This window comes from Littorina saxatilis, linkage group LG4 (assembly GCF_037325665.1).
Source record: "Littorina saxatilis isolate snail1 linkage group LG4, US_GU_Lsax_2.0, whole genome shotgun sequence".
Taxonomy (NCBI): Eukaryota; Metazoa; Mollusca; class Gastropoda; order Littorinimorpha; family Littorinidae; genus Littorina; species Littorina saxatilis.
This window is the reverse complement of record NC_090248.1, coordinates 23,232,381-23,252,306: the sequence shown is the minus strand read 5'-3', so window position 1 is coordinate 23,252,306 and position 19,926 is coordinate 23,232,381. Positions and strand designations below refer to the sequence as shown.

General features: G+C 43.0%; 1 protein-coding gene across 1 annotated transcript; it reads right to left on the bottom strand.

Moving 5' to 3' along the window:
* Positions 1-4,248: 4,248 nt before the first annotated feature.
* Positions 4,249-19,558, bottom strand: LOC138964256 (heme-binding protein 2-like). The gene is made up of 6 exons (XM_070336160.1): positions 19,356-19,558; positions 12,237-12,372; positions 11,519-11,651; positions 9,060-9,189; positions 6,827-7,007; positions 4,249-6,279 (listed from the first exon to the last, which is right to left on the bottom strand). Exons 2-6 carry the CDS (start codon positions 12,338-12,340, stop codon positions 6,081-6,083), a joined length of 747 nt encoding a protein of 248 aa, XP_070192261.1. The 5' UTR covers positions 12,341-12,372; positions 19,356-19,558; the 3' UTR covers positions 4,249-6,080.
* Positions 19,559-19,926: the final 368 nt, after the last annotated feature.

The window sequence follows — 19,926 nt, the reverse complement described above, 5'->3', positions numbered from 1 at the left end:
ATCCGGCTTTTCGTGAAAGTTGAGGCAGCACTGTCACGCCCTCATTTTTCAACCAAATTGGTTCAAATTTTGGTCAAGTAATCTTCGACGAAGCCCGGGGTTCGGTATTGCATTTCAGCTTGGTGGCTTAAAAATTAATTAATGACTTTGGTCATTAAAAATCGGAAAATTGTAAAAAAAAATAAACATTTATAAAACGATCCAAATTTACGTTTATCTTATTCTCCATCATTTGCTGATTCCAAAAACATATAAATATGTTATATTCGGATTAAAAACAAGCTCTGAAAATTAAATATATAAAAATTATTATCAAAATTAAATTGTCCAAATCAATTTAAAAACACTTTCATCTTATTCCTTGTCGGTTCCTGATTCCAAAAACATATAGATATGATATGTTTGGATTAAAAACCCGCTCAGAAAGTTAAAACAAAGAGAGGTACAGAAAAGCGTGCTATCCTTCTTAGCGCAACTACTACCCCGCTCTTCTTGTCAATTTCACTGCCTTTGCCATGAGCGGTGGACTGACGATGCTACGAGTATACGGTCTTGCTGAAAAATGGCAGCTACTTGACTAAATATTGTATTTTCGCCTTACGCGACTTGTTGTAATTCTGTAGAATATTTCAGTAACTGAGCCAGCTTACATATTTGTGTGACAAAAAGGGGGTAGATAAAAGATTATGAGTCACAGACTGACACAAATCTACTTACTGGCTAGGCACGTAGACAAACCAACAGACACCGTTCAACGCACCTTGTGTGAATGCACGCACGCACGCACGCACACTGGCACGCACACACGTCACACACACACACACACACACACACACACACACACACACCCGCACAAATTGAAGACACGCGCACGTCACGTATGCACAACCACACTGACACACTTATGCGCACACAAACGCGTGACCCATAATGCCGGCAAGAAAGCACAAATGCATGCATACAAACACACATACACACGCTCGCCGCACAGAGAGATAGAGTGCTGCGCAAGCAGGCAGTTGAACAAACATGCAGGCAGGCAGATCAAGCTGTTAGTGATAAACACACTAAAAACGACGAATAAGCACAAAAACCTCAACCGCCGGTGTAACACGAGAAAATTACTCCCACGAGATTTTTACTCCGGAGTAAACATTTCGTACGAAAAACTTACTCCCCGGCTTTACGAAAAAAGCACTCCCCCATTGCACGAGAAAATTACTCCCCAAGACAGGTGAGTTCCGAGTAAACATTTCGTACAAAAATGTTACTCCCCTGACGAATAAATAACGAATAAATTACTTCACCCCAACACGAGCAACAACTTCCCATGCCAGGTGTACGAAATTTTTACTCCCTTGTCCCCTGTTAGTCTTGGTGGTGGAAGGGGTGGAAGGAGGGTAGCGCGACATTCGTGTGCGCGAGATCACTTATTCGCCCGCATCCCATTTTTGCGTACGAGATTTTTACTGGAAGTAAAAAAAAAATGGGGAGTAAAAATTTCGTGGAGGAAGTAATTTTTTTGTGCCTTGGGGAGTTCTTTTCTCGTACGAAAAGTGTACTCGGAGTAAGAATTTCGTACGAAATATTTACTCCGGAGTAAATTTTTCGTGGAGTAAAAATTTCGTGTTACACCGGCTGAACTCTGAGAAAAGAGCGCACGGTGCATCACATCAAAACAGCGTAAGGGCCTCCGCTCACCTATGTAACTTCAGCAGGACCGACGACGCACTGCAGATTATCCCAGCCCGCTACACGTTGCATGAAAGGAAAACGGGCCAAGTACTCGTCATAATCCCTATCGCGGCATAAATAATAGGCAGTGCGTCGTCTGTGCCGCTGAAACTGCGCAGGTATATTCTGCCCATAAGACATCAAACCTTAAAAAGTGAACGGTTAACACGACCTGCACTGCAGAGCGTTAACATGCACACCTTGACGCATATCAGTGTTTACTACCTGCAGGTCGCGCAGGGACATGCAGGCAGGCAGACACAAACAAGTATGAGGGCGCACAAACACACTGACGCGGGTCAAGCACGCTCGCACACGCACGCGCAGCCATGCACGCACGCACGCACGCACATACACACTCAGTGACAACGCGGCACGCGCGCACAGATGCACACGGCGCACGCACGCACACACTGATACACACACACACACACACACACACACACACACACACACACACACACATAAGTCAAGTTCACACTGAACACACACACACACACACACACACTGACACACACACTGACACACTCACGCAAGCGCCGCCGGCATGCACATAAACTGAACGCGCGCGCGGGCACGCACACACGGCACACACACACACACACACACACACACACAGTCACACACACACACACACACACACACACACACACACACACACATGTGTGTGTGTGTGTGTGTGTGTGTAACTGACTCAAAATGTGTCCAGAACGTTTATCCAAGGGACACAACCAGTACCTCAATCCTTCTTTCAACACAGTATGAGTTGTGCTTCTCAAAAATCGCAGAACCCCTTGAAGCCAAGGGGTCAATACTACCTAAATTGTCACCAAAAATAATATTTTTGAAATACCTGAAACATGTATGCGTTTGAGAACAATGCCTTCGAAATGAGCATACGTAGGGTCAAAAAGCACTCTCATTTCACGAATATTGATTTTCTGACAATTGGCTTTCCGGAAATTGACAGTTTTTAATCAAATAACTTCTTTTTTCCGCCTGCTTTCGCTCTAAAGTTTGGGATCGTCTTTGTCAATATATATTTCTGGATTTGGTTCATCATGCAAGGCTGTTGCCTCTATTGTCTGATTTCATGATGATATTCATTTGATGCTATTTTTTTCATTCAAAAATGGGCATTATTGAAACGGGTGAAACTCAGAAAGTGATGGATATTCATTTTCCATGTAAAGTTGCACACTTTTATGCAAAATTTTAAGTTCTAATCTTACTCTTGACTTCAAAAAAGAGTCTTTAGTGTGTACAAATAGTATACTCTGCGCATTACAAAATGCAACTTGGAAAAGCACACTTTCTACGCCAATAAACCTAAAAACAATTGCATATATTCCAAAACTACCATATAAATGCTATGTATGTTACAAGTTTTTATATTTTTTTCATTTAAATCTAACTGAAAATGTCTAAATGTCAAAAGAATGATTTCGGTACTTAAATCTAGGTTTAATAACGACTGAACAGACAGTTCTGACGAGTTTAGTTCTCACAGGTCTTTGTCAAATGTTCACGCTCAAAAACAGAAGTGAAAGCAATTAAACGTCTTCGATATTGTGTCTGCTTAGCTGGTCACATCAGTACGTTAATTAGCCTATTGACATAATTTGCAATCACTGCACGACACCGAGAGGGCGATGAATCTAATATATGTATTTGGCTTTCTGGCTGTCAGTCTGCCCGTGTGTGTGTGTGTGTGCGAGTGTGTGTGTGTGTTTGTCAGTGTGTGTGTGTGTGTGTGCATGCATGTACAATGCGTGTGGGTGTGGGTGTGCCAGCGTGTGAGTGTGTGTGTTCAGTCTGAGTGTCAGTGTGTGTGTGTCTGTGTGTGTGTGTGTGTGTGTGTGTGTGTGTGTGTGTGTGTTTGTGTGTGTGTGTGTGCGTGTACAATGCGTGAGGGTGTGGGTGTGCCAGTGTGTGTGTGTGTGTGTATGCGTGTGTGTTCATTAGACTGAAAAAGGCTGAGCGAGCGGCAGAGCACGCAAGGAAAGGGGCAAGGGAAGTAACTGTCTCGTGTTCTTTTCGCCATTTTTGCGTGTTAATCTCCCATCATACGTACAGCAAGCAATCCTTTCAACCAAACTTCCATATCGTTCGTGGTTTTGCATGCAACTCGTAATGCAACGACGTAGTGTCACTAAGAAAGAATGACTTTTTTGTACACGTACACGTACACGTCAATGGCTACAAAAAAAAGAAACGAAAAAAGAAGAGCAAAAAAACAACTTACTTTGAAACGAAAAAAAGAAAAAGAACTCGTACAGCAAGACTGGAAGGGAAATGTTAAGTGCAAAAAATGTCTGAGACCAGACTTGTCCTTGTCACTGTAAGAACGTCATATTTCGTTTAAACACACACACACACACACACACACACACACACACACACACACACCGTACACACACACACACACACACACACACACACACACACACACACACACGTGCACACACACAAACACTGCACACACACACACGCCGTGGCAGAAATGAACATCCATTAAAAGTGTATAACAATTAATACAATTCACAAGTACTACATTGTTTTGTTGACACATAACAAAGGGAGCTAAGCGCTCTGAACGTAGATAACAGTAAGTAAAAGCTATACCAAGCTAGTCTCTAGCATCTAAGACATTAAGAATGCAGCAATGAATAAACGAACGCATGATTCTCGCTTACAAATGACAACTTACGATATGTTTTGATAATAATAGTATAGCATAATAAATCCTACATTTTGCACAAACGTGCTGTGGAAGCTCGTGTAAATCTGACATTGACCAACGATGATGATTTACATGCGCGCGCGCGCACACACACACACACACACACACACACACACACACACGACACACACACACAATTCCTCTACAAAAAACACAATTGCGTTCGCTAACAAACAAATATGAGGTTCAAGTTTACAACCTTGGCTTTTTCGCCGCAGCAATGCAAAACGGAAATAGACACTAATTGATGAATATTTTTGGAAATGCTTCTGAACGGAAAACAATTCAGAATAATATCATCCAGCTGAGGACGGGTTTGATTTCGTCATCACCACTGCCCTGAGAACATTAGCATAAGTGCATGTGGGGTCCAAAACCCTCGGCCTTTATTGTCTTGGTTCATGTACTCTTTATTGAGACATGCAGTTTTTTCAGGCAGTACGTGTCGAAACACCTTTCAAAAAACAGCAACAACCACATGCACTCTTGCATTTTGTGCGGTGTTTTGATTACAGCAGTAATACGTAACTTTCTTTCTTTCTTTATTTGGTGTTTAACGTCGTTTTCAACCACGAAGGTTATATCGCGACGGGGAAAGGGGGGAGATGGGATAGAGCCACTTGTCAATTGTTTCTTGTTCACAAAAGCACTAATCAAAAATTTGCTCCAGGGGCTTGCAACGTAGTACAATATATTACCTTACTGGGAGAATGCTAGTTTCCAGTACAAAGGACTTAGCATTTCTTACATACTGCTTGACTAAAATCTTTACAAAAATTGACTATATTCTACACAAGAAACACTTAACAAGGGTAAAAGGAGAAACAGAATCCGTTAGTCGCCTCTTACGACATGCTGGGGAGCATCGGGTAAATTCTTCCCCCTAACCCGCGGGGGAATTAAGTAATACGTAACGAAAACTACAGAGAATACAGACAACCATAACAAATACAACTACCACAACAACTAGTCTACAACAAAAACAAAAGCACTCTGCGAGTAGAAATGATACAAAATGCCTACTGCAAGACGTAGACAAAATGAATTTCGTGGAAAAGTTTGTTGCTATTACAATGCGTAGATGGGCGGTCTGAGCTACTGCATGATACAATATCTAAGGTCATTAGAACAAACCGTGCTGTCTAACATTTGTAACCGTGTGCCGAAACACTACGATCACCTTGGGAAGCGAAGTGCAATCAAACAGGATTGAAAATGTTAGGGCTAATTTCTTAGCCCTATAAAAACTGTTATGCAAACCCGAAGGTTTCCATGAACATACAGACAATCGGAAACCACCAGACCCCATCACAAACAGACTTCTACAATCCACTGGTGTTGACTTTTAAAGGCCAACAACTCGGGTGCAGAGTCTGCTGTGAAAGGAGCGGTAGCCTCCCCTGTCACACATTAAAGAACCAAGTGGTGCTAGACGTGAGCGATGCTGAAAGTTAAATCTAAGGACTGATACTAACAAATAGCATTGTTCTGAGACTGTATATTTTAGTGAAACACTAAGCGTGGCATGTATTCAAACACACACACACTGGGTCATTCTTCAATCTGTTTCCGCTAAACTACTCCCATTTATTCCCCTACGTTTCTAAGGACCGGAACTAAATTTGTGCGGTTTTAGAAGCTGCACTTCGTTGATTCGTCCAGTTAGCTGGGTGGGAGGGTCGTAAGATGCAAAGTAGTAGTAGTCCTTGCTGTAGGGTTCCCCGTCAGCCTCTACGTCAGCTGCCAGTTGTAGCAGCTCCTTCATCCAATCACCATACGTCACTGGGTAGCCCGAAAACGTTCTGCGTAGTACACACAAAAACATGACGTCAATAAACCACTGTTGTTTTGATGAAGTTCGATGATCTCCGAGGATACAAATATCAGATAGTCAGGCAAGCAGAAAACAAGTGACGTCAGTATGCCTGATAACGTATTAAAGTTGACATAAAGAACGTCGACACAGACTAGCAACAACAAAACCAACGACGTCATTGTACGTGATAAACATTGTGCAGGAGCTGACGTCAAGAACATCAATGTCGTCATCACTAGGGGGACGGGGGCGTACATAAAAATACCAGACAAAGACAAGCAGAAAACAGTGACGTCAGTATACCTGATAAACAACGTGAACGTATGAGTTAACATAAAGAACATCGATGTCGTCATCATTAGAGGGATGGGGTGTACATAGAAATATACTTGCTCAAAATAAGTAGCTACGTCATTGTACCTGATATACAGCGTGTACGAGTTGACGTCAAGAACATCAATGTCGTCATCATTAGAGGGAGGGGGTGTACATAGACATATACTAGCACAAAATAAGTAACTACGTCATTGTACCTGATATACAGCGTGTACGAGTTGACGTCAAGAACATCAATGTCGTCATTATTAGGTGCAGGCGGAGACTTGACGCTGGGGTCAACGTAGAAGAACATGGTGAAGTTTTTAGGGTTGAACATCCCTCCGTCACCCAGATCCATACGAAGAATCACTGGTAGTGTCATAGGCAACTCTTGCTCTGTAACAAAGGGACATAATTATATCATTTGTTTAGTGACAGTTTAAAGATACCTGAGAACTGTATCTCTTTGAATCTGTGAATTTAGTTATAACTGCATACACAAAAATCCCATTCGGTTCAGGAAGCAGCCAAGCTGTGGAGATTTGGTCCATGTTCAAGTCGTGAGATCAACTTGTCCCATGTATACAACCTTGGCCAGATCGGTGGTGGTGATAGGGTGCGCGAGAATTATGGTACCTTTAAATGTAAATTGAACAGATCCTGCTCCCAGGTGCAACTTATCGTACGGACCTTCTTCTTCTTCTTCTGCGTTCGTGGGATGAAACTCCCACGTACACTCGTGTTTTTGCACGAGTGGATTTTTACGTGTATGACCGTTTTTACCCCGCCATTTAGGCAGCCATACGCCGCTTTCGGAGGAAGCATGCTGGGTATTTTCGTGTTTCTATAGCCCACCGAACTCTGGCATGGATTACATGATCTTTTCCGTGCGCACTTGGTCTTGTGCTTGCGTGTACACACGAAGGGGGATAAGGCACTAGCAAGTCTGCACATAAGTTGACCTGGGATATCGGAAAAATCTCCACCTTAACCCTCCAGGCGCGGCCAGAATTCGAACCCACGACCTTCCGTTTTGGAGGCCGGCGTCTTACCACCAAGCCATTGCACCCGTCATCGTACGGACCATTACTGATCCCTCTCACTATGGTTGTTTATATAGTCAGTTTGACTGACGTACGATTTGTTCTGTAAGTACAAATTCTGCGTAACATAATGTTTGTTTGTTTGTAATTAGAATGCATGACAGAAGGCTGATCGGTCGGTTGGTTGATTTGTTTAGGCCTAAAAAAAAAATAGGTGTGGTTACGGTAACCCGACCTACCCTATTTTTAGGGGCCGATCCTATAACTTTTTATTACATTTGTCAAAACAAACAAAAAACAAAAAAAAAACCGAGTGCAAAAAACGCAATGAAAGCGAAAGCGCCCGAGTCGCACACTTATTTCCCTGTCAAGTAGGTTTAATTTGTACACATTAGAAAAAAAAGTTTAAAAAAAAAAAAGTGATTGCCTACCTACCTACCCTATTTTTTTTGGCTATGTTACCGTAACCACACCTATTTTTTTTTTTTTTTGCCTTATAGAGTCAGTTTGACTGACGTAAGACTTGTTGTGTAAGTAAAATTTCTGCGTAACATAATTTGTGTTTGTAATTAGAATACAGACATAAGGCTGATTGGTTGGTTGCTTGGTTGATTTGTTTGTTTGTTTTTGTTGTTTGTTTGTTTTTTTGCATGGCATCAGGAGTTCAAACTTTAATGTCAAAGAAGATGTCTGTTTGTTACGAAACTTGCACCAATTACAGCGCAACATTTATATTCTCTGATTAGCTCGTGACAGAAGCGTAAGAGATCTAGACGAACTCCGGAAATAACTCTGTCGGGTTTGTATTTGTTGTGAAAGAGTGAATGCTCTTGCTTTCATTGAGGCAAATTTTACACGCGTTCTCCTTATCCACGTGTTTCAGATAGACCCCTCGCTATAGTGACTGGCCTATAATGTCACGTGTAAAAGTTTGCCTCAATAAAAACAAGAGTATGCACTCTGTCACAACCAACTGAGAAAGGAAACAAACTTGCATCGGTCTCGGATATCAATATCAGTTAAATAGACGATACAAAAAATAATAACCAACCAACCAACCAACCAACCAACCAACCAACCAACCTTTCCCTATACAAACTCGACAGAGTTATTTCACAACATCGACTATTAGGCCAAACAAAAATATGTGTTGGTTTAGGGTAACGTGACTAAACAAAAATAGGGTCAGTAGGTCGGCTTTTTATTTTTTTAGTTTTTTATTTAGTCGATTGTAAAGGAGGTTACTTCCCTTCGTCTCGGTATGGTTCGCAAAATGTGCCAAAAGTTGTTTTTGTTTTTTTTTAATGAAAAAAAAGTTTTAGGGTCGGCGGGAAAAAATAGGGTCGGACGGGTTACCTATAAACCAACATATATTTGTGTTTGGCCTGACAGGCATGTTACTGACTTTTTTTGTTGTCTCCTGTGATGTAGCCACGCAGCCGTTTGTAGAGGTCCAGTACAGCAGGGACCAAGGACTTTCCCTCCACACGACTCTTGGCGTACGGCGCCACCGGGAAGTACACTTCCTTGTACGACTGAAAAAAAAGAATGAAAAAGAAAGAAAGGTTCGTTACCATAACATTTAATTAAGGACACACAAAATTAAAAACCATTTACTACTGGGAACGTCGACCTTGTGGTGTTTAAACTGGACGCCCGAAGAAAATAATAATAATAATTATGAGGTAATGTAGCTAAAGACTGAAAATAAACTCATCCATAAAAGACAATTGCAACCATTCTTGCACCCCATCGAAAACATTCATTGTCACTTCGTTCAAACTTTCTATGCCATTTAAGGAATGTAACTTGGCTACCAGGCACACTTTTCGGGATCAAAGATTTCTAATACAGGGGTCACGTTACGGACGCTCAAAAAAGGGTACCCCCCCCCCCCCAAAAAAAAATGATTCGACCAAACAAAAACGTAAGATACCAATTAAAAATTCAGAATGAGCACAACGTGGCAACTCTCACATACGAGCAGAAATTCAAATCAATTATCTATCAAGTTTGGCGGCTGTGCGTTCACACACACACACACACACACACACACACACACGTGACACACACACACACACTGACACACACACACGCACGCACGCACGCACGCACGCACACACATGCACGCACACATGCACGCACGCACGCACACACACACACACACACACACACACACACACACACACACACACACGCACGCACGCACGCACGCTCCCACGCACGCGCGAAAACAATAAAGATCAGGAACGGAGTAGACTTGGTGGGGATTTTTAAAGGTAGATATTTGCGGAACCGGTACGATGTCATAATTTTAGATTTAAACAATGATGGGGCAGGGCAATTGCTCAGGTAAGTGAGCAGACAATTCCAAAGAGAAGGGGCTCGGTACGTACGTAAAGGATTTCTTTCCGTAGGTTTTCAGGTTCAAATTCGGTATTTTGAAGAGCTTTTCTGAGCTGGACCTGAGAGAGCGAGAGGACTGGAATATGTGAAGTAGGCCCTACTGAGGATAGGTATGGGTAAAGAGTGTTGTGGGAGTGCCAAAAAGCAAGACACACTATATTATACTCCACTCTGGCTTCAAGCGGAAGCCATTCAGTGGAGCTTTTTGATGAGAGGTCTTTTCATTGCCTTTTCGTACTTCTGAACCTTTTGGGGGCGGCTGAGGAGGGTTGAAGGAACACCAGAAAGGATAGCTTTTGCAGAAGTCAAGCCCAGAGAGAGGAAACTAACTTGGCAGTAAAAGTGACGCTGATGGGGTCTATGTCGACCAAAAGAGTGGGATTCCCTGTAGGTGGAGTTCCTGTAGAATACAGGGCATCCCACAGGGTGGAGATTTTTAATAAAACTTGCAAACCATACTCGAATTTCTAAGAAATATCAAAAAAAATCGAAAAACATCAAATTCTGCCGATGTCACTATAAGCCTCACGTGACTTTCAGCAATATCAGCGAAACGCTACAGCGAAACTGTGTGCAGGGAATCCAGCTACAGGAACTCCACCTACAGGGAATCCTACTCTTTTGGTCGACATAGAACCCCATCAGCAAAAGTGACTGAGAGGTATGGGCGCGGAATGGTATTTAACTTGCGTAACTGAGTGAAGATAGCAAGAACCACAGAGATAGTATCGGCGAGTGGTGTTTATCTGGCGCAAGTAAAGATAGCAGGAACGATAGAGGTATATTTGATCGGGGCAGAGAGCGTCGTAAACTGCTCTGTCGGTTTACTTTCATTGGGCCGCAGATGGCCCTTCAAAGCATTGACTGCGGAGACTGAATACTACCAATACATATAGTTAACATCGTTTGTATCTTCACACGTGTGGATATCATGTAAATGAGGTCAGGGGGTCAAACCATAACCCAGACATATGCAAAGTCTGGCCACGATGATCTTCCAAGTTATTTTCCCAGTAGCGAAGTCACCAAGAGAAACTACGGTATTCTCGAAATACGTGGTCATTGTCCTCGCACGTGTAACTAAGTTCGAAAGTGGGTCGATTTAAAGCGCCGGAATTGTCAGTAAGTTCGACGTAGCTTGACGGCACAAAAGTACTGAATGTGGGATAAAGAGAATACTACATGGCTTGCTGTGTGATACCAGGTTTACACTTGTTGTATTTTCATAATATTGAAAAGCTCGCTTTCGTACGCAATTCAATATTTCAAAAACAAATTCGTGTAAACCTGGTATCACACAGCAAGGCATGTACACCCTACGAACGAGGTGTCTGGAAGCACCTCCGTGCGGAGGGGTTTTGCGGCCAGCGCAGCAAAGAGAAAGAGGGAAATTGTTCTCGGGCTCGCGCGAGGCAGCAAGCACGATGTCTCTATATATAGTATTCTCTGTCAACGAACCCCTCTGTCTGCAAGAACTCTCGTCGGAGGACAGGCGTGTTTCCGACACTGAGGGGGGTCGCCGACGGTAAGTCCTGGTTCGGAGTTCGTCCCATTGCCAGCTTCAGCGTCTCTTGCCCGGCTCTGCCACACTCTGAAAAATGTGTTCAAAATGTGTGTACATGTTTAACGACATAGGCATGCGAGTAAATACACATGTGCAACATTTGGGAGAAGGTAAAAACTATGCAGCCAACATCACTTTCAAAATGTTACTTTGAAGCGCTTTTTTCTGTCGATGTATATGGCAGACTAATTGCACAGCTAGTTGCAAAACTGCGCCGCCTCCGTGCATGTATGCGTCTTAGTGCACGTAAGCGTCTCAGTGCATATGCGGCATCCCTGTGCCTGCATGCGAATCAGTGCATGTATCGTCGTCGTTCATGGCCCGAATGTTGGCGTAACTCGATTCTTGGCGATGTAGATGTTTTTTATGCTTTAGACTAAGTAAATCATTCTCCATGAAAAATAGTCTCTAAAATACGATGGACAAAACAGGATTTAACATTCTTTCATATTTCTATTCATACCAGGTACAAATAGAAACACTCTTTCATAATAAACATAATCAGTTCTGGACTTCTGCTGAAAAGCAGTCTAAAATGAGTTACACTAAAATTCCATGACGAAGTCGGTATGCGTCTCTGTGCATGTGTACACCGCTTCAGCGTACCCGTACCTCTCTGAAGGGGTCAAGTTCTCCATTCTGACAACAGATGCCGAAGATACAGCCGCCAACATGACAGCCGCCAGCACACACAGGGCACCGCCGTGGAGCGTCATTCTGTGTCTTTGGTATCCGGTTGGAGAGATACCTGCACATACAATATTTTAAAAGTCTAAATTAAAGATACAGTTCTTCTTGCGTAAGCGATCACGTACACCACTTCAGATCTGCCCAGGAACCCCCCGCGGGTTAGGGGGAAGAATTTACCCGATGCTCCCCAGCATGTCGTAAGAGGCGACTAACGGATTGTGTTTCTCCTTTTACCCTTGTTAAGTGTTTCTTGTATAGAATATAGTCAATGTTTGTAAAGATTTTAGTCAAGCAGTATGTAAGAAATGTTAAGTCCTTTGTACTGGAAACTTGCATTCTTCCAGTAAGGTCATATATTATTGTACTACGGCGTTGCAAGCCCCTGGAGCAATTTTTTGATTAGTGCTTTTGTGAACAAGAAACAATTAACAAGTGGCTCTATCCCATCTCCCCCCCTTTCCCTGTCGTGATATAACCTTCGTGGTTGAAAACGACGTTAAACACCAATAAAGAAAGAAAGAAAGAATCTGCCCAGGAATGTATACCCTCTTCGGGTATAGTTCTATTCGGACACTGACATTCCGAAAAAACTTCTCCACAGCCTATCTGTTTTCTGTGCAGAATTGGCTTTTTTCTCGGAGTTCATTGTTCAGATTGACCAAGCTTGGTTTCATTGAATTCAGCGGGAAAAGTTTCACCTTTAAAGAAGCAGGCAGACTTTGATTTGTGGTATGTCTTCAAGTAGAAGAACTCACACTTTGTCTCGTGTAGAATCCTTGACAGATCTGAGGCGGTGTATGCTTACCCGAGAAGAACTCACACTTTGTCTCGTGTAGAATCCTTGACAGATGTGAGGCGGTGTATGCTTACCCGAGAAGAACACACTTTGTCTCGTGTAGAATCCTTGACAGATCTGAGGCGGTGTATGCTTACCCGAGAAGAACACACTTTGTCTCGTGTAAAATCCTTCACAGATGTGAGGCGGTGTATGCTTACCCGAGAAGAACACACTTTGTCTCGTGTAGAATCCTTGACAGATCTGATCAATCAATCAATAGGAAGCTTATATAGCGCGTATTCCGTGGGTACAGTTCTAAGCGCTTGTCGAAGAGTTGTCAACACAGGACTAACAAAGAAACTAACATCTACACTATACGGACGGACACGAACCCTATCACACACTAGCAAACCCTGATAAACATACAACAAACAACTGTTTAACAACAATGTACACATCAATAGCTAGGTCCAAACAAAATAATATTAAGCACAAAGAAAACACCACTCACAGAGCACAGCACAAGAATGTCTTGGGGCACAACACATCACGTCGAACATGAAAGTCGCAGCCAGCTACGGGAAGAACTGAGTCTTCAACCTACTCTTGAACGCGTCAAGAGAGGGGCTCTGGCGAAGCTCAAGCAGCAGGGAGTTCCAGACGGAGGGGCCCGCGGAGGGAAATGCACGCTGACCAGCAGATGCGAGTTTCGAGCGAGGGATGTGAAGGCGGAGTGGGTCAGCAGCAGAACGAAGTGGACGGTCGGAGGGCTGGGTGTACAGGTCCAGGGAGGATTGAAGGTACTCGGGAGCAGAGTCGTTGAGACACTTGTAGACCAGAGTGGACAGTTTGTAGGAGATTCGGGTGTTGACAGGGAGCCAGTGCAAGGAGCGAAGTAGGGGGGTGATGTGGTCTCGCTTCGTCTTCCTCAACGTCAGCCTGGCAGCAGCGTTCTGGACTCGTTGTAGGCCATGAATGGGGAGGCCAGCCAGACGGGAGTTGCAGTAGCCCAGACGACTGAAGATGAGGGAGACAACCAGCTTGACACAGGCGTCGTGGGTGAGGTAGCGACGGATGGAGGCGATGCGTCGTAGGTGGAAAAAGCAGGTCTTGATGATGAAGGAGATGTGTGTCTGCATGGAGAGAGTGGAGTCGAGAAAGACGCCAAGGCTCTTGACAGCAGGGGAGAATGGAACAGTCGCGTCATCCAGCTGGAGGTCGGTCACAGTGAGGGAAGCAATCTTCTGTCGTGTTCCAACGAGAAGGGCCTCCGTCTTCTCACTGTTCAGCTTCAACTTGTTCTCAGTCATCCAGTTCTTGATGTCAGCGAAACAACTGGAGATGGATCCCAGGAGATGGTCAACGTCCTCCGGCTTGGTGCTGTTCTGGAGCTGCGTGTCATCGGCAAAGGAGTTGTAGTTCAAGCCGTGGCGTTCGATGACCAGGGAGAGGGGTTGGGTGTACAGGGTGAAAAGGACAGGGCCGAGGACAGACCCTTGTGGGACGCCGAAGCGGACAGGGACAGGCTGAGAAGAGAACGAATCAGTGGTGACAGTCTGAGAGCGGTTCTGGAGGTAGTTCCGGAACCAAGAGAGGGCGGTGTCGTGAATGCCGAACGTGGAACTGAGGCGATCGACGAGTAGCTGGTGGTCGATCGTGTCGAAGGCCGCGGAAAGGTCCAGCAGCACAAGGGCAGAGACGAGACCGCTATCTGTTGCGTTCAGGAGGTCCGTGGTGATTCGCAGGAGCGCCGTCTCGGTGCTGTGGTGAGGGCGGTACGCTGACTGATACACTGGCATCAGCGAGTTCCGAGACAGATGGGCGCTCAACTGCTCCAGGATGATACGCTCCAGAAGCTTGGAGAGGAAGGGCAGGTTGGACACAGGACGGTAGTTCTTCAACTCGTTGACGTCAAGGCCGGGCTTCTTGATGAGTGGGCGGACAACGGCAGACTTGAAGCAGTCGGGAACGACGCCTGTGGCCAGGGAGATGTTGATGATATCAGTGATAGACCGCAGGAGCTTGTCCAGACACTTGGTGAAGAAGAAGCCTGGCAGGGGGTCTAGCTCGCAGGTCTTGATGGCCGTCTTGGTGATGAGTCGCTTGACGTGGTTTTGAGTGACAGGCTGAAAGCACGTGAGGGGGAAGCCGGAGAAGGAGGGGGAGGGTGGGGACGGGACGAGGGGCTGCTGATCGAGTGTTCTCCGAAGCTTGTCAATCTTTCTTGTCATCATTTTCACGAGTTTTCATTCACAAGCACCTGGGAAATAAATCTCATGTTCCCCAGGCAATAAATCCCCGGTTACCATAGTTGCAGGAAGCAGGTTATACATGGATAATCAAATGCAAACCCAATATCTAAATAGAAACGCTCGGGGATTCGTCGGCTCTTTTCTTTTGCGTTTCCCCAGACCTAAACAGACGACACGACACTGCTTTGCAAAGTTCCACAAACGAACTGGCAAACTGGCAAAAGTAAACAAGTCGCGTAAGGCGAAAATACAACATTTAGTCAAGTAGCTGTCGAACTCACAGAATGAAACTGAACGCAACGCAACGCAGCAAGACCGTATACTCGTAGCATCGTCACTCCACCGCCCGTGGCAAAGGCAGTGCCAGTGAAATTGACAAGAAGAGCGGGGTATTCGTTGCGCTGAGAAGGATAGCACGCTTTTCTGTACCTCTCTTCGTTTTAACTTTCTGAGCGTGTTTTTAATCCAAACATATCATATCTATATGTTTTTGGAATCAGGAACCGACAAGGAATAAGATGAAAGTGTTTTTAAATTGATTTCGAAAAAAAATTTTGATAATAATTTTTATATATTTAATTTTCAGAGCTTGTTGTTAATCCAAATATAACATATTTATATGTTTTTGGAATCAGCAAATGATGGAGAATAAGATGAACGTAAATTTGGATCGTTTTATAAAAAAATTTTTTTTTACAATTTTCAGATTTTTAATGACCAAAGTCATTAATTAATTTTTAAGCCACCAAGCTGAAATGCAATACTGAAGTCCGGGCTTCGTCGAACATTACTTGACCAAAATTTCAACCAATTTGGTTGAAAAATGAGAGCGTGACAGTGCCGCCTCAACTTTCACGAAAAACCGGATATGACGTCATAAAAGACATTTATCAAAAAAATGAAAAAAACGTCTGAGGATTTCATACCCAGGAACTCTCATGTCAAATTTCATAAAGATCGGTCCAGTAGTTTAGTCTGAATCGCTCTACACACACACACAGACAGACACACACACACACACACACGCACGCACGCACATACTCTCGTCTCGATTCCCCCTCTACGTTAAAACATTTAGTCAAAACTTGACTAAATGTAACAAAAAACAAAACTACTTCATGAAAGGTCATAAATTCATCACAAACAAATGAAACCTACCGATATGTTTTGTCTTCTTACAAAGTCATGGAGTGCGTGTATCTGTGTTTCGATACACAGACGTTCGGAGAAACACGAACGTCAAGTTCAAGTCAAACCAATTGACCCCTGACACACACATTTTGACCCGTGCACAAGACGTTGTATCGATAAACGAAGCGCAAATAAGAAAATAATAATAAAAGCAAAGAAAATAGCAACAAGACATGCAAACATCTAACAAAGCCGAGCAAGCAGAATGACAGGTCTAATGAAAAACAAAGATGTACTGAGTCGGAAACAAGATCGCGATTCTTTCCTTGGCTGCACGACGCAAATCTTCTGTGACCTTTGACCAAACGTAGCTTCCACATTCGATCACTAAGCTTAATGTTTACAACTGAAAGCCGAGGGGGTGGAATACCGAGATGAACCTACAGAACTGTGCATCCTCAAACCTGACATATTCATCCTAACATTTTATGAACTCAAAAACACAGAAAGATGCTTTCACACGCCAGCATACCTCGGGGGGTATATCGAGTTTGCCTTGGTCAATAAATATGAAACAAAAGACGATATGCTCCCCCTCGGACCGACAAAAAAGCTGGTCTGTCAACAACCCATCAAACATCTTATAATTAATGTTCAGTTATCTGTGGTACGTAAGGTAATTTTTCATTTTGTACATGTACACTGCTAACAATACTGACAAAAATATGTGGACAAAAAGCGTCAGTTGTTCTAGAAACTTTGTATTAGTGCTACAATATGAAAACGTTCTCACGAGAAAAAATACAAACAATTAATTATTTAATTATCTATAATGTCTTCTTTATTCTGCGTGGATTAGCATTCATGTAGTTATACAGTTTTCACATTCAGGAGAAAAAATACGGTAGTCCAAACTAACAGGATAAATGACGTATTCCAAAAATAGCAATCACAATACAATCAATCAATCAATCAATGACGCTTATATCGCGCATATTCCGTGGGTACAGTTCTAGGCGCTCTGCAGTGATGCCGTGTGAGATGAAATTTTACAAACTGAGTTAGAGAAAATCCTCTGTTTTTGTTGTTGTTTTGTTGGTTGGTTGGTTGGTTGGTTGGTTGGTTGGTTGGTTTGGGGGGAATTTGTCGCACTTAAATAATACAGCATGGCTGCATTTAAAAACGCCTTGGAAATTGTCTAATTGCTTTTCAGAGAAAATCAATTTTGTATTGAAAACCACAGCACCACAGCACCACAGCGGCACAGGCCTATGACCTTCGGAATAACATCTGATCATTCCAATCATCCAAAAGAAATTGCTCCACAATTCTGGATAGGGTTTGGTCGGTGAACTGATATAATAACTATATACTAAAGCGGTCTATAGATACTTCTATTTATTCTGCAACGGTCTGTAGATAGGTCTTTACTGTTACGGCTCACAAACAATAAATAAATGCAGGGAGTTACTATAATTATGCGGTGTTACAGAGATTGACTGCTTTAAAATACACACTGAACGTTTTGGTAAAACGGATTTCTGTCAAACATTTAAACGTGTCTAAGGGCTCCTGTTTGCTGTTCACATTGTGCTGTCTAGGAAAGTGTTCGCTGAAATATTGCACCCGGCCTTAAAAACTATAGGCGGTGTTGCAGAGATTGACTACTTTAAAGTACACACTGAACGTTTTTGTAAACGGAGTTTATCGGACATAACATTTAAACGTGTCTAGAGCTCCTGCTAACTGTTCATGTTGTACTATCAAAATGTTTGCTGAAATAACCTTGAAAACTATAAGCGGTGTTGCAGAGATTAACTACTTCAAAGTACACACTGAGTGTCACTGTTCGTTTTTGTAAACGGATTTCTGAAATAACATTTAAACGTGTCTAAGGGCTCCTGCGTGCTGGCTGTTCATATTGTGCTGTCTAGAAAAATGTTCGCTGAAGTAACCATCCTTGAAAACGTTGCTCTAATGTTCAGCTTGATCATATTACACAGGCATATGAGATTGGTTTGGAGAGAGAAAAACAAGTCGGAAATCTAGCGCTTTTAATGTCGCCTTTCTGTATAATTAGGCCCTAAAACGATCTCCGGAACCCTCATTGGATTTTTGTTTCTGTATTCGTATGATTTTTGATATGGGTTTTTGGTGTGTGTGTGTTTGTTTGTTTGTTTTGTGTGATCTACCTACACGTGTGTCGTGTGCCTGTGGTCATGTGCTCTACACGTGTGTCATGTGCCTGTGGTCATGTGCTCGTGCTAGACAATAAAACTACTGAACGGAGCGAGTCAACCGTATACATTCATTATACAACTGAATATACCGGTGCCTACAATTATAATCCTGTTGTGTTTTATTTAAGGCTGTGTTGCATCACTGAGCTTACTTTGCCCACGCAAGAATGAATATCTTGTGTGCAGCCGGTTATATAAAGTTGGCCAACACTGCTTGTTTAGTTATAAAATGTCGACCTACCTCTTTTCTGTCAATGCTCACCTTCTCGAGAAAAAAATTCGACTTCGCTAAACGTGTGAGATCGTTCTACGAGTGCACAGACGTGGAATAAATAAGTAAATCATGTATGTTATACTTGCTGGTCAATAAATCATAAAGTACATGATGCAGTGAATCAAATAGCAAGACATTTTAACCTAGCGAAATTACAAAATCCACGTGTTAGCCACAGGTGCAACCGAACTGCAAGTGATGACAAAATACTTTTATGCAAGTTGTGAAACTTTATACATCTTGACACCACAGCGCATACATAATTAACACACGGTCACTGAGTCACATGTTTCAGGTATGAATTCTGGACACTCAGTTTCAGTATCTACTCTACATTGTGTCATCAGTAAGGCAAAAACAGCTTACCTTTAGAGTGGTGCAGGTGAAAATACCTGTGACTGGTTACAAGTTTGATGGTCACAACTTCTCCTTCTCGGAGGAGACAACCCGGTGATACGATGTGCTGCTTTGGGGGTAGCCGGGGTGTGTGTGAACGGGGGTACCAGTGACACCGCGAGAGAGAGAGAGAGAAACTGTGGGGCTTAAACGTCCTCTCAGGTAACTATGACCTATATTGGGACATGATTTTTTTTATACGATATATACCGCGCGTGTGGAGTAGAGCAGGTATTTATAATGCCTTTCAGTGTATAATAAAAAGGTATCCTTGGCACAAAGGGTCAAAATCCCAAAAATAAGGCCTTAAATAAATAAGGCCTTATTTCAGGAAATAAGGGCTTATTTTCAAGAAATAAGACCTTATTTCTAAAATAAGGGCTTATTTTTTTATGGGCTTTTTTTAAGGCCTTATTTTTTTAAGGCTTTATTTTAGAATAAGGCCTTACCAGAAATAAGGCCTTATTTTTCGAAGGTCATATTGAAAATAAGGCCTTATTTTTTTAAGGCCTTATTTTTTATGGCCTTATTTTTTCGCCTC